Genomic DNA, 15,363 nt, shown 5'->3' on the forward strand with positions numbered 1-15,363 from the left:
AACAAAACAGTGTAGAAGAACTGCAATTTGTATCATAATAGATCTTTTTTGTTAATAGTAATAATGATAACAGCTAGAATGAGCAATCAGTGAGGCAATCAGGATTAAGTGACTTGCCCAGGGTCACACAGCTAGTGTCAAGTATCTGAGACTAGATTTGAACTCAGATCCTCTTGACTCCAGGGCTGGTGCTCTATCCACTGCACTATCTTGCTGCCCCTAGTGCACTTAAAAAGCACTTCACACATATTATCTCATTTGATCCTCACAACAACCCTGTGAGGTAAGTGCTATGTTATCCCCAGTTTCCAGATGGGGAAAGTAAGGCTCAATTAAGAGAGGTTAAGTGATTTGCCCAGGAGCTATCTACTTCACGACCTAATTGCCCTAATTAAACAGTAAGATTGTCCTAAGACTGGCCCAGAACTCACTGCCACTTTATACATGTGTTCTTTTGGTTCTTATTGACGTTTTCAACAAATAATGGATTAGAATAAAAGCTAAAGGAGTTTAGCATTAAGAAAGCATAAACATCGTCCTAGTTTAAGTGGCTCTTGGGACTGTTCTGGGGAAAAAGAAGGTTCCGGGAGCTCTGTGTTCTTTGAGAATCATCCCTTGAGGGTCTTGTAGCGCTGAAATGTGAACTCAGAGGCCTAGTGCCTTCTGCCCACTGCCAAAGTTAAGAACCAGGGGGAAACAATTTCCTTCTTTTCATCAGGGGATAAGGAACAACGTGGAATGGAGGAAATTATGTAAATAAATAGAGTAAGGCCTCAAGCAGCACTTGCCATGAACTGTATACCCCAGGGCCCTTTCAAGTTGCAAACAGGTGTTTCCTCGGGCTCCAAATTGTAGTAGCTCCAGGGGAACAGACACGCTGGCTGGCGAGATGACCAAGTGTGTCCCATTTCCACTTCCTATCAAGCTCTGGTAGAGTTGGACAGCAAATTCAGTCTTTAACCCCTTCAGTTCCTTTTGGAGGTCACCGTTTCCTCCCTGGAGGCGGCCAGAGTGAAGAGGTAAGAGGAGGAAGGTGAAAGGCAGCATGGAGGCTGAGGCTGCTGACCCTGTCCCCCTAGGCAAGGCCAACTGCAATGGAGAAGGAGGAGCCTTGGGAATGTGAGTCCAGGAACATGGGCATGAAGAGGGTCGTGTTGGACAACAAGGCGTGTGTGCTGTAATAAATGGGAAGAGTACCTCTCAAGGTCCTGCTGGATGGGCCACCCTTTCACTGTCCCAAACCTCCCCTTCCCACACCACTTCTCACATGAATCCTTCAATTAATCCTTATTGTTTATTTCACATTTGTTCACCGCATTCTTGTGCCTATTTTACATATAATTATAATAATAATAGCTAGAATTTATATAACACTTACAGGTTTGCAAAGGCCTTTTCATCCTCACAACAACATTGAGAGTGAGGTGCTATTATTATCCCCATTTTACAGATGAGGAAACTGAGTCAGACAGACATTACATGACTTGCAAGGGTCCCACAGTTTATAAGTATTTGAGGATGTATTTGAACTCAGGTCTTCCTGATGTCAGGCCCACTGCCCTAGCCACTGGGTCATTTAGCTGCCACATATATGCTTAGTGTGGTCTCACTGAAAACCCACAAAGAGGCAGTGTAATATAGAGAGAGTGGGAGTGGACTAAAAGTCAGGAGGCCTAGTTTCTTGGTTTTTGCTCACCCACTTACGGTGAGTCATAACCTCTCTAGGCCTCAGTTTCTTTATCTCTTAAATGTGAATAAATTCTATACTGACTACCTACCGGCCAAACTGGACTACTGTGAGGATTAAATGGTATAATTTATATGAAAGTACCCTGAAAACTGTAGGATAGCTTGATAAAATAAGTAGCTATTATCACCCTTTATACCATAATAAAAGAGAGGGTGATTTATTTGGCCTTCAAATTCTTGGTCTTTCCAAAAAAAACCAAAAAACAAAAAAGGAAAAAATTACTCAGTTTCATTTTCTATTCCATGGTCAGATTATTATTTATTCTGAGTATGGGGGGTGTGTGTGTGTGTGTGTGTGTGTGTGTGTGTGTGTGTGTCTGTGTGTCTGTGTCTGTGTCTGTGTATGCTTCATAAGTGCCTTCCTCCAAATGGCACAATTTAATTTATAATTAACTGGAAACATTTATTTTTTGTCTGATGAATGAGGATTAAAAAACAGCACCATACACATACACATGCATTTGCACATATATGTGACTATGGACTAATTAATATTTACTAGCCATCAGCATATCTGATTTTTAAGAACTTAGCACATTAGAGATGATGGAAAAACCCAGGAGTTGTCTTGGGGATAATAAAATACACACAAGAATAAGGTCTTACTTTTTGGGGATCTAATGGCAGACTTTGACATGATACTGATTCAGATGAGGACAACAGCCCTCTCTGGAATAAACTGTGAGATTAAGAACAAAAATGCTAGGGCAGCTAGGTGGCACAGTAGATAGAGCTCCGGCCTTGGAGTCGGGAGGACCTGAGTCCAAATCTGATTTCAGACACATAACACTCACTAGCTGTGTGACCCTGGGCAAGTCACTTAACCCCATTGCCTCAAAAAAAAAACATAATAGAGATGCCAGTGTTGGTAGAACCTGCTTAAACCTGATTCGATGATTGTGGACATTAGCAGTTGACAGATGTGGTAAATCTATTTTTGGTGCCTTTCACTGGCTCCTTCCTACAAAGTCTTAATATGGGTGTTCCCCAAAGTGTCCTTAATCCTATTCTTTCTTTCTCTCTATTGTCTCCATTGGCAAGCTCATCCATTCCCATGGCTCCAACAATTCCTTCTACCTGTGTGAATCCTTAATCTACACAATGTACCTGCACCCAGGAGCATGACCTACATTTCCTACTCCTGGTTGTATGTATCAACCTGGATGTGGTAGAAAATGGAATTTGTCATCTTCCCTCCCAAACTAACTCCTTTTGCTAATTTCCGTATTTCTGCCAACAGCACCACTGTTGTGATCCTGTCACTGGTGCTCAAAGCTTCACTTTCCTTAACCTTTATTGTAGCCAATGTTGGCCCATAGTTGGTAGGTAGGTGGTCTAGCAGCTAGAATGCTGGACTTGGAGTCAGGAAGACCTGAGTTCAAATCTGGCTTCAGACACACGCTAGCTGTGTGACCCTGAGCAAGTCGCTCAACCTCTCTCTGCCTCAGTTTTCTCATCTGCATCTATTTCATAAGGTTGTTGTGAGGATCAAATAAGATAATATATGTAAAATGCTTAACAAACCTTAAAATGCTATATAAATGTCATCTCTTACTAGTATGTACTAAAAGATAAAGGAGATAGCTAGATGGCTCAGTGGAGAGAGCACTGGGCCTGGAGTCAGGAAGATCTGAGTTAAAAATCCAACCTCAGACACTTACTAGCTGTGTGACCCTGAGCAAGTCACTTAACCCTGTTTGCCTCAGTTTCCTCATTTGTAAAATAAGCTTGAGAAGGAAATGGCAAACCACTCTAGGATCTTGCCAAGAAAACCCCAAATGGAGTCACGAAGAGTCAGACACAACTGAAAAACAACTCAACAACAACAACAAAATGGTAAAAATTAAGTGACTTTTCCAAAGTCATAGAGTTAGTAAACAGAGAAGGCAAAAATGAAACCTAGTTCTTCTGATCCCAAGTCCCAGGCTCTTTTTACTATAACAAACTGCTTTTCTACAATGCAATGAAAGCAGAGAAACCCAAACTATATAAATAGCCAAGAGTAGATTCCCTCTTCTTGTTTCTTTGATCTCAGTTGATGTAAAAGGGGTTCAGGTAACTGACATGTTCCAAGGAGTCTTCATATGTACGGCCACTTGGCATTGTGGCATCTGCTATTTGTGCCCAGATAATAGGATGCTAAGCAACTTCTCTTTCCTGGAAGTCCAACCCAAATACCATGTGGAGCACTTGATTCTGGGATGGTTTTTGTGTATATTTGGGGGATTAGCAAACCAGTGGCCCTTTGGGCTCAGGGTTTCTCTCAGGAACTCCCTAAGCCAGAACGTTATATGACCTCGTGCATGATCCTACATTCATTCTTCAGAATTAGGGTTTCAGTGGCTTACTCCCCTCCCCTCCTTTCCTTAAGCCCATCCTTTCTTTGACGGATAGCACCTTCACGCCCCTTGCCTTTACTCACCTAATGCTGTGTCCCAGCTGCCATGCTCCTGGGAGTCTCGGGTGTTGCTTCCTTTTTAAAAGTGGAGCAGGGTCTGCTCCAAGTCACAAGATTGCCTCGGAAGGGAGCGTCAGTGACTGCAGTCTCTGCTGGTGATGTCGGTGCCACTCTGCCCAAATTCCTGGAGGCTGGAGGTTCTGCGGAGAACCGAGCAGAGGGACATGGCTTTGGCAGGGAAAGCCAAGAGCAGGAACCAAAAGGTACATCCGGGGATGGAGCTGACAACTCCTGTTCAAGCCCTGCTCAAGCCTTCTTAGACTTGTGACCCAATGGTACCCAGTAAGGAACCCCTATCTCTCTCTGGTTGTTTTTTTTCCCATGAATTCCACTGATTCCTGTCACCAAGGTTTCTGGGTACCAGGCACCTAATGATTCCCCTCCCCCTCCCCCCATCCCCAGGCTAGGGAAGATAATGCATCATTCAACTGCGTGACATGAAAGTGAGGAGAAATTAAGGTCTCTTGTTTGCTTAGGCTTAAACTTTTACTCCTTTACCTAGTTCAAGTAAAATAGAAAATATATCTGAGGAACCAAAGATATGGACTAATTTGTTTGCTTTTTTTTTTTTAAAGGCACATACTTTCTGCTTTCTAACTGGTATAGGTTTTGGGATTACCAGCGTAGTGGAGTTTATATTTGAAGTTAGAGGACCTAGGTTCAAGTCCTGGTTCTATTACTGCCTGTGTGATGATGTTACAGAAGTCATCGAACCTCTCTTCACCTTGGTTTCATCATCCATGAAATACGTGGGGTGGCCTAGATTAGGGGTGGGGAACCTGCGGCCTTGAGGCCACATGTGGCCCTCTAGGTCCTCAAGTGTGGCCCTTGGCCTCGAGGCCAGGTTCCACACCTCTGATCTAGATGCTCTGAGGTTCCTTCTAATTCTAAACCTAGGGTCCTATGAGTGACATTTCTGTAGTAAATACTACCAAATAAAGTCCCCTTCCTTTCTATTTATATGTAAGTTCACTGTGAGTCCTGAATACTCAGGCCACAACATTATTGTCTGTCTTAGTCAGTAAGCTCCTGGAGTGTGTTGAACTTTCTCCATCTATAAACAACTAAAAGGTAATGCAGACCATTTTCATTCTTGATGATGATAGTCATGGGGAGCAATTACTTTAAAAAAAATGCTCCTAGGTATTTGGGGGTAAGCCCATTGGGATGCTAATGAGATGGAAATGAACCAGATAACAGTAAGATACCCAAGATCCAAAGTTACCTAAATATCAACAATCCAAAAATGTCAGAAAGTATTATTTGCTATAGAATAATTACAGCTGAATCTATAAGAAGACTGAACAGTACATAAGGTTTAAAAAATTATCATGAAATAAAATTGGAGAACTTTAATACTTTTTTTAAAATTTTCTTTCTTGGTTAGACAATGGGGTTAAGTGACTTGCCCAGGGTCACACAGCTAGTGAGTGTTATGTGTCTGAGGTCAGATATGAACTCAGATCCTCCTGAATCCAAGGCGAGTGCTCTATCCATTTTGCCACCTAGCTGCCCCAAGAACTTTAATACTTACAGGTCTTATTCAGTATTCTGACTCCCAACTCATTCTGTGCTCTTGACACCTGTGACTGAGGGCATGGATATAGGAACTCTTCCATCTCATACCCATTTGCTTACTACTCTGCTATTTATGTTTATTAATTCTGTATTGAGAACACTGATTTACAATTTAAATTAATTTCTAATTACTTATTTTAAAAATAGGTCCATTCCTGCTCTAAATCTATGGTCCTATAATTATTTTCTTTGCTCTGGTCACTTTACCCTGTCTGTATCAGTTCAAATAAGTCTTCTCACACTTTTCTGTATTTCTCATATTTATTGTTTCGTATGATACAACAATAGTACATTATATTCATTTGGGAGAGTTTGGTGATAAATAGAACGCTGAACTTGGAATGAACGAATAAATAAATAGAGCATTTATTAAAGGTTTTCTATGTGGAAAGCACTGTGCTAAGTATCAGATATATAAAAAGAAAAACAAAACAATCCCTTCTATCCAACTGTAATTCTAATGGAAGAGACAACTCATACAGGCTGCTAGGTGGTGCAGTAGATAGAGTTCAGGGTCTCATGTCAGAAAAACTCATCTTCCCGAGTTCAAATCTGGCCTCAGACACTTTCTAGGTGTGTGACCCTGGGCAAGTCACTTAACCCCTGTAGGTTTCAGTTTCCTTATTCATAAAATGAGAGAACTAAGACAATTGGCTCCTTCTAAACTGAGATACTATTGGACTTGCATTTTTCTTTACAACTTTATTTATGCATTATTCTCTTTCTGGCACTTTCTGATCTAGCCAAAATAACCTTTTCTCTCTGTGTTCCTTCCATGTGGCATGCCATCTCCTGCCCACACTTTTGTGCTGGTCATCACTTATACCTGTAGTGAATTTTCTCCTCCTGCCCACCTCATAGAATCCCTCATTTCCTCTAATAAACAATTCAAGCACTACTTCTACATGTCTTGCTATTTCCTACCTTCTTTAACTATCTTGTATTTATTCTGTATGTGTATCTAATGAGTACTCTGGCCTCACTCTCTCTAGGCCAGCTGCATCTCCCCTTCAGGGCTCTGGGGTTATCACTGATGGATTGTGGGTGTTCTTCTCTAGTGCTATTGACTTAACATCCCATTCCAATGTAGTACTCCAACTATTTACCTCCAGTGACTAGCACTCTAGTTCCACTTCAATAATTAATATCAATTAACCTTTATTAAGAGATAAAGATAGGGGCAGCTAGGTGGCGCAGTGGACAGAGCACTGGTCCTGAAGTCAGGAGGACCTGAGTTCAAATCCGGCCTCAGACCAAACACTTGACACTTACTAGCTGTGTGACTCTGGGCAAGTCCCTTAACCCCAATTGCCTTTAAAAAAAAGAGATAAAGATATGTCAAAAACAGAACTACAAACATTTACCCCACAACTCCTCATGGGCTCACTCTCCTCTCCACCATCTCAGTCTCTGAGGGGAGGATGCTCAGATTTAACACAGCTTCAAGTCCCACTAAGCTCCATCTACATGTGGCATCACTCACTGTTGGTTGATCCCTTGACTCAGCTGTAGTGCAGTTATGTACTCAGAATTGCTTTTTTGATCCTGGGGGTCTCAAAGCTGGACCAGCTCTTTGTGAACTATTGGACTTCAACTTAGCTAAGACCATTATGTGTTATTCTCCCTCTGACACTCTATCATCTAGTCAAATCAGCCTTTTCTCTGTTCCTCAGATGTGGCATGGATTCCATTAGGCTCCCTGTCTACTATTTCAAAACACACTGTCATAACATCCAGTCTCCTTCCTGAAAAATGAAAGAGCAATTGCTGAGGCAAAAAACAAACAAACAAAAGAAAAAAAAAACCAAACAGAGGCCTATATTCACAAGCCACATGTTGGCCTCAGATGGGGCCAGTCCAAAGCCTTTCCTGTCATTGTCTCTTTTCTCTAATTGGAATATGCCACCAAGTAGAAGCAGTCCCTTGAAAGAGAGCTAGTTCTGGTGAACCAGTAGCTTTTGAATGCCCCTAGTTGCAGCTTAGAAGCCAATTAAAAAGACTCCTCTTTATCACATGGCTAGCAGAATGGAACCAGTTATAATGGAACCAGTTATAATGGATCCAGACTGGAACCTGCTCCAAATTCATAGAGAGATTGCATCAGCTGAAGCAGCTTTCCACATGTTCATACGGATTGAGCTCATTGGCCATTCTACCATTATGTATGTATATGTCAGCTTCCTCAATAGCATGTAAGCATATAAGTAAGGATAATTTCATTCTTTGTATTTATATACCCAGCACCTAGCACAGTGCCTGGCACTTAGTAAGTACTTAACAAATACCTATTGATTGATTGGTTTACTTTAGAGATAGAGAGGAATGCTTTACTTTGAAGATTACTTTAGTCATATTGTCATCAAATCTATTCTATCTGTGATCTTCAAACTGTTCTTTACTAGCAACTAAGGTACACTATAGAAATGAATTCTTACATTTTCCCCTCTACTCACTATCATTCATCATAAGAAATTACTGTTGGATAATAAAAATGAAAATTCTGCCTAAGTTAATTTTTTTATTCAGTGCCATAACAATCAAACTATCAAAGGATTATTTCATAGAACTAGAAAAAATAGTAATAAAATTCATCTGGAAGAACAAAAGGTCAAGAATATCAAGGGAATCAATGAAAAAATTTACAGAAAGTGGCCTAGCAGTCCTAGATTTCAAAGTAAATTACAAAATGGTAATCATAAAAAAAATCTGGTACTGGCTATGAAATAGAGTGGTGGATCAGTAAAATAGACTAGGTATACAATACACAGTAGTAAATAACCATAGTAATCTAGTGTTTGGTAAACCCAAAGATCCAAGATTTTGGAATAAGAACTCAACATTTGACAAACATTTCTGGGAAAATTGGAAAGCATTTGACAGAAACTAGGCACAGGCCAACATTTCACACTATATACCAAGATGAAGTCAAAATGGATAAATGATTTAGACATAAAGGGTGATATCATAAGTAAATCATGAGAGCATAGAAAAATGTACCTGTAAGATTTATAGATAAGGGGAGAGTTTATGATCAGACAAAAGATGGAGGGCATCACAAGGATATAAAATGGATAATTTTGATTACATGAAATTAAAAATCTTTTGCACAAATAAAATGAATGCAGCCAAAATTAGAAGTAAAACAGAAAATTTACAGGAAGTTTCTATGATAAAGGCCTCCTTTCTCAAATACATAGATAACTGAGTCAAATTTCTAAAAATAAAAAGCCATTCCCCAGTTGATAAATGGTCAAAGGTTATAAACAGGCAGTTTTCAGAAGAAGAAATCAAAGCTATCAATAGTCACATGAAAAAATGTTCTAAATCACTATTAATTAGAAAAATGCAAATTAAAGCCATTCTGAGGTACTACCTCATACCTATCAGATTGGCTAGTATGACAGAAAAGGAAAGTGAAAAATGCTGGAGGGGATGTGGAAAGATTAGAATACAAATGCACTGTTGGTGAAGTTGTGAACTAGTCCAACCATTCCGGAGAACAATTTGGAACTATTCACAGAGGGCTATAAAACTGCACATATCCTTTGACTCAACAGTACCACTACTGCCAGGTCTATAGCCCAAAGAGATCAAGGAAAAGGGAAAAGGACATATTTGTACAAAAATGTTTATAGCAGTTCTTTTTGTGGTAGAAAAGAATTGGAAATTGAGGGGATGCCTATCAGTTGGGGAATAGCTGAACAAGTTGTGGTATGTAATTGTGATGGAATATTATTGTGCTATAAGAAATGATAAGCAGGATGGTTTCAGAAAAACCTGGGAAGATTTATATGAATTCATGCAAAGTGAAGTGAGCAGAACCAGGAGACTATACATAGTAAAAGCAATATTGTAAGGATGATCAACTCTGAAAGACTTAGCTACTTTGATCAAGACAATGACCCAAGACAATTCCAAAGGAAACGTGATGAAAAATTCTATCCAGTTCCAGAGAGAGAACTGATGATCTCTGAATGCATATTGAAATACATGTTTTTTTACTTTCTTTATTTTTATTGTTTTATTTTGTTTGTGTTTTCTTTTGCAACATGACTAATATCAAAAGATGTTTTGCATGGCTTCACATGTATAATCAATACCAAATTGCTTACCTTCTCTAGGAGGGGAGAGAAGGAAGGAGGGAGAGAATTTGGAACTCAAAATTTTTAAAAATGATTGTTAAAAGTGTTTTCATATGTAATTGGGAAATATTTAACAAAATAAATAAAAACGATAATAATAATAAAAAAGAAACTGCCATTGGGCCTCTGTCATGTAACTAGATCTCTTTTCAAAGTAATTGAAGGACTACTCCTTAAATATTTTTTAAAAACTATTCTGTTATATTCAAGTGCTGTTTTAAAATGTCCAGGAAGGGAAAAAAAAATTAGGCCCTTTAAGAGTACTTCGAGTTAGAAACAGATTTTCTCAGCAGAAAGCTGGTGGTACAATCTCCAGGAACTGAAGGATTTAGTTAAAGTGTGAGCCTTAGCATTAAATACCAATAAGCTCTCCAGCTAGTACTGGGCTGTGGAGAGAGTAGAAAATTGATGTGCTGGGGAAGAGGAGAGCCAGGATCCCTGGCTCAGTAGGACAGAAGCAGAGTTGGTTTTGAAATCTTCCTCACCTCTCCCAAGCTTGACTGTATCCCTCCGCTATCGATGCCTAACCTTGGCTAGACACATCAGAAATGCAGCCTGTTGGTCTTAAGGGGTTTAAGAGAGTGTTGGTAGATTGATATAAGCCCATAAGTAACATGAAGAAATCATTATGATGATTTAAGCCAGCAATGGGCTGCTCTACCCGTCTGCTCTAATCACCATCAACTTCTGAAGTTGAAATGGTAAGGCATCCTGAGGGAGAAACAGGAGGCCGCAGCTGTCAGGCGGGCTGAACCACCAGTACTAATTTAACTACCGTGTTCCCTCAGACTCTGATGGAGATGGAGGCTGGGGAATGGAGAACAAGTATTTCTTATGCACCTGCTGTGTGCCAGGCACTATGCTAAGCATTTCACCAATATTATCTCATTGGATCCTCACAACAACCCAGTGAGGTGAGTACCATTATTATCCCCATTTTACAGGTGAACAAATCTGACACCCTTACCAACACCAACACTGAACAACTACCATTGGCAGGGGAGCCTCAAAGCTTTGGGAATAGCAGCAGCCCCCAGATTCCCTTCTAGCCTGGCCCCTACAGCCATCACTCAAGGGAGCAACCATTGTGGAGGTACAGCCTAGCAGCTGTTTCTGTGGGTGCTGCACCCCCCATTTCCTCAGCAGCCTCCACTACTGAAGGACATTCTTACCACACAGGCCCTTGGCATTGTCAAGTGGCTTTACATCAGCAATGAACATAGTTATATCAGTGGAAATGACAAAACAACACTAAAGAAGATTCATCACCATGAGCTTTGCCTCTGTACCCTAAGGACCATCTTGCCTTTTCATCTGACTTGCAACTGAAACTTTCCATATGTGCTGTCTTCCTTGATTAAAATATAAGCTCCTTGACATTAGAGACTGTCTTGCTTCTCTATTTGTATCCCAAGCTCTTTGAATAGAGTAAGCACTTAATAACTGCTTTTGTATTTCATTTTATTCATTCATTCATTCAACTTTGTCTTAGAACCTTGATTTTAATTCATAGAATCTTAGAGTGTCAAAGAACCTTAGAATTTGTCTAGTTCACCCTCCTTTTCAATTCATCAATTTCCTCTACAATACTTCCCTCCAAATAGCCACCCAACCTCTGCTGAATTGAATTTCTGATTGAATCTAACAGGCACTCACATCTCATCAGCATCCTTTTCCCCTCTGATTGGACCCTCTGCCTGGACGGCAGGACCATGGGCTTCAGCATCTCTATTTAATGAAGGGCTTGGCTCAGCACAGTCTTCTCACTATTTCCCACCAGCTACACTGCTTTTGGCCTTCTCCATCATGCCCTTCTGCCTAGTATCTTCTTCCCTGATCCTCCCTCCTTCTCTTTCCCTTCATTTGATCCCATCCTTTCCAGCTTCCTTTTGTGCATTATCTCCCCCCATTAGTTTGTAATCTCTTTGAGGGACCATCTTTCTTTTTATTTGTATTTGTATCTGGAGTGCTTAGCACAGCACCTAGAACATGCTAGGTGTTTAATAAATGTTTATTGACTGACTGCTGGTTCACCTCTAAGGATGGGGACTCATCTCACATAGTTGCTCTGGACAACTGTATTGAAGGATATTTGAAGTGAACCATCAGGTACTCCCACATAGCTGGTCTTCTTCAGGCTAAAAATTCCCAATTTCTTTAAATTAGATGACAAAGTTTTGAGTTTCCTTACTATCCTTCTATATTGGGCATCTCCTTCTAGATGTGCCCCATTTTGTAAATGTAAAATTTGGCAGAGAAATGAACACAATACTTCCAGGTATGATATGACCAGCATAGAGTCCATTGGATTTATTATTGGTCCTGAGCTGAACAAATGAATTTGATAAGATGTGCTAAAGCTTTGCTATAGCCCAGATATCCTGTGTCTATAACCTCCTACTGGGTCTTTCTTTTCCACTAGGTGAGCATTGAAGTAAAGCAGGGAATGGCTAGTCTGGCATGACTTAGCCCTAGGGAATTATCCATCTTGGTTCTTAGTGATTATCATTTCCTTTTCTGAGTATTCACTAACTTAGTAATTTAATAATCTTTTCTAAAAATTTGCCAAGGATCACTATCATGCTAACCAGCCTAAACTTTATGGAATTCATCTTTTTATTTCCTTTTGGAAAAATTAAGACTGTACTTGTTCTCTATGAACCTATGACATCTTTGCTATTCCTTTAAGGATTACCAACAATAATTAAAAAGCATAGAGGCCAACAGTCCAATTTCCATATGCCTCTGATAATGAAAATCTGAAATTCATACCAAATTGAAAATGATCAAGAAATCCAACTAGAAACTACAATAAGTGACTCCTTCCACCCAAAAACTGAACAAAAAGTTAGCCAGAAGCTGGCAGGCAATAGGAAAGAGGGTTACCCACAAAAGCCAGTAACAGTGTGGGAAAGCCTAGGCCAGACTCCAAAGACATGTAGCCTGGAAGTTCTGTGTCAGAAGGCCACAAAAGAAGAGAGCTCCCCAAGAAAGACTCAAGGAGATCAGAGAGACCCAGGGAGGGGCCTTGGGAGGTTCTGTGACAAATATGGCATTAAGATAAGAACACTCAAGGTCTGGGGACTGCAAGGTCCCTAATACTCTGTCTTGAGACACCATAGAGTAGGAATTCTTTTTTTTTTTTAGGCAATTTGGGTTAAGTGATTTGCCCAGGGTCACACAGCTAGTAAGTGTCAAGTGTTTGGTCTGAGGCCGGTTTTGAACTCAGGCCCTCCTGACTCCAGGGCCAGTGCTCTATCCACTGAGCCACCTAGCTGCTCCCCCCCCTTTTTTTTCTTTTTTCTTTTTTTTTTTTTTTGGCTAGGCAATGGGGTTAAGTGACTTGCCCAGGATCACACAGCTAGTAAGTGTTATATGTCTGAGGCCAGATTTGAACTCAGGTCCTCCTGACTCCAGGGCTGGTGCTCTATCCACTGTGCCACCTAGCTGCCCTAGAGTAGGAATTCTTAACCTGAAACCTGTGAACTTGTTTTTTTGGGGGGAGGGAGGTTAATTTTTTTTAAACATATTAAACATTAGTCATGTTGTAAAGAAGAATTAGAACCAATGGGAAGAAACATGAGAAAGAAGAAATGGAAAGAGAGAGAGAGAGAGAGAGAGCAAATAGTATGCTTTGATCTGCATTTAGACTCCATAGCTCTTTTTGGATGTGGATAGTATTTTCCATTATGAGTCTTTTATAATTGTCTTAGATCCTTGCATTGCTGAGAAGAGCTAAGTCTATCCAAGTTAGTCATCATATAATGTTGCTGTTACTGTGTACAGCACTCTCCTGGTTCTGCTCACTTCACTCAGAATCAGTTCATGTAAATCTTTCCAGGTTTTTCTGAAATCTGCCCTCTCATCATTTCTTATGGAACAATAGTATTCCATTACATTCATATACCACAACTTGTTCAGCCATTCTCCAATTGATGGTCATCTCCTCAATTTCCATTTCTTGGCCACTACAAAAAGAGCTGCTATAAATATTTTTGTTTATGTGAGGCCTTTTCCCATTTTTATGATCTCTTTGGGATACAGCCCTAGAAGTGATATTGCTGGGTCAAAGGGTATGCACGGTTTTATATAGCCTTTTGGGCATAGTTCCATATTGCTCTCCAGATTGGTTGGATCAGTGTGAACTTGTTTTGTTTTGTTTTGATTTTTAGTGAAGCAGTCTGGGTTAAGTGAAGTCACACAGCTAGTAAGTGTCATGTATCTAAGGCCTGATTTGAACTTGAGTCCTCTTGACTCCAAGGCCAGAGCTCTATCTACTGCGCCACCTAGCTGCCCCTTGTGAACTTGTTTTTTAAAATATATTTTGATAGCTATTTCAATGTAATTGCTTTCCTTTGTAATCCTGTGTATTTTATTTTATGTATTTAAATTATGTAATTAAATTAAATTTAAATTATATATTATTCTGAGAAGGGTCCCATAGGTCAAACATGTCCATGACATAAAAGAGGTTAAGAACCCCTGCCATAGAGTGTCCTCAAGATCCATTGCTCTGAATATCAAAGATCCAAGGAGTCCTAACCTGGGAAAGTGGAGGTCAGCATAGAAACCCAGGAGACCCTTGGTGAGACCAGTGCCAACCACCCCACCCAAAAGTACAATAGGGGTAGAGTCTGGTTATGGCATGAACACTCAATTCAAGAGCTAAAGTTGGAAAGCTGAGTAAATCAAAGAAAACACTACAAGTATCAAAAATTATTGTAGAACTAGAGATCCCCAAAAGAATGAGCATGTAACTAACAACTACAAGTCAAGACTCAAAGGAAAAAAGTTTTCCACAAGGCTTAGAAAAAATAAGCAAAAGATAAAAAAGGGAAATAAAAGCCCTGGAATAAAGAATTGGAAGGAGAATTTACTGCTTAAGTTGTAAACCTTACCCAAGTAATGGACTGACTATTGGAAAACTAAAATAAACCAAACAGAATTCAATGACTCCATGGAATAGCAAGAAATATTAGAATAAAATTAAAAGACTAAAAAATAGGAGAAAATATAAAATATGTGAGATCAAAAACATCTGATCTGGAAAACAAGTCAAGAAGAGATAATTTAAGAATCATTAGACTGTCAAAATTACAACTAAAAAACAAACACATACCGTATTTCAAGAAATCATAACTGAAAACAAAACTAAAGGGCAAAGTGAAGATAGAAAGAACCCACTGATCATTTCCCAATAAAAACCCCAGAAGGAGAAGTCCCAGGGCTGTCCTAACCAAAATTCAGAGTTACCAAGACAAAGAAAAAACACTGCAAGCATCCAGAAAGAAGCAATTCAAGTGTGGAGGAATCACAGTCAAGATCACACCTAGAACCGGCAGTTCTGCTATAAATGAGGAGAGACCCTGGAATACAGAAGTACAAGAGACAAAAGACACGGGCTTACAACCAAGAGTAACTTACTCTGAACAGCAG

General features: G+C 39.9%; 1 protein-coding gene across 1 annotated transcript in view; it reads right to left on the bottom strand.

The window, feature by feature from the left end:
• The window catches only part of SERPINE3 (serpin family E member 3), a 38,126-nt gene extending 37,079 nt beyond the window's left edge, over nt 1-1,047 (bottom strand). The window contains 1 exon segment of the mRNA XM_027856901.1: nt 789-1,047. Within this exon segment, the coding sequence (XP_027712702.1) occupies nt 789-1,047 (259 nt within the window).
• Nucleotides 1,048-15,363: the final 14,316 nt, after the last annotated feature.

The sequence above is a fragment of the Vombatus ursinus genome, unplaced genomic scaffold (assembly GCF_900497805.2).
Source record: "Vombatus ursinus unplaced genomic scaffold, bare-nosed wombat genome assembly UNPS02011700.1, whole genome shotgun sequence".
NCBI lineage: Eukaryota > Metazoa > Chordata > Mammalia > Diprotodontia > Vombatidae > Vombatus > Vombatus ursinus.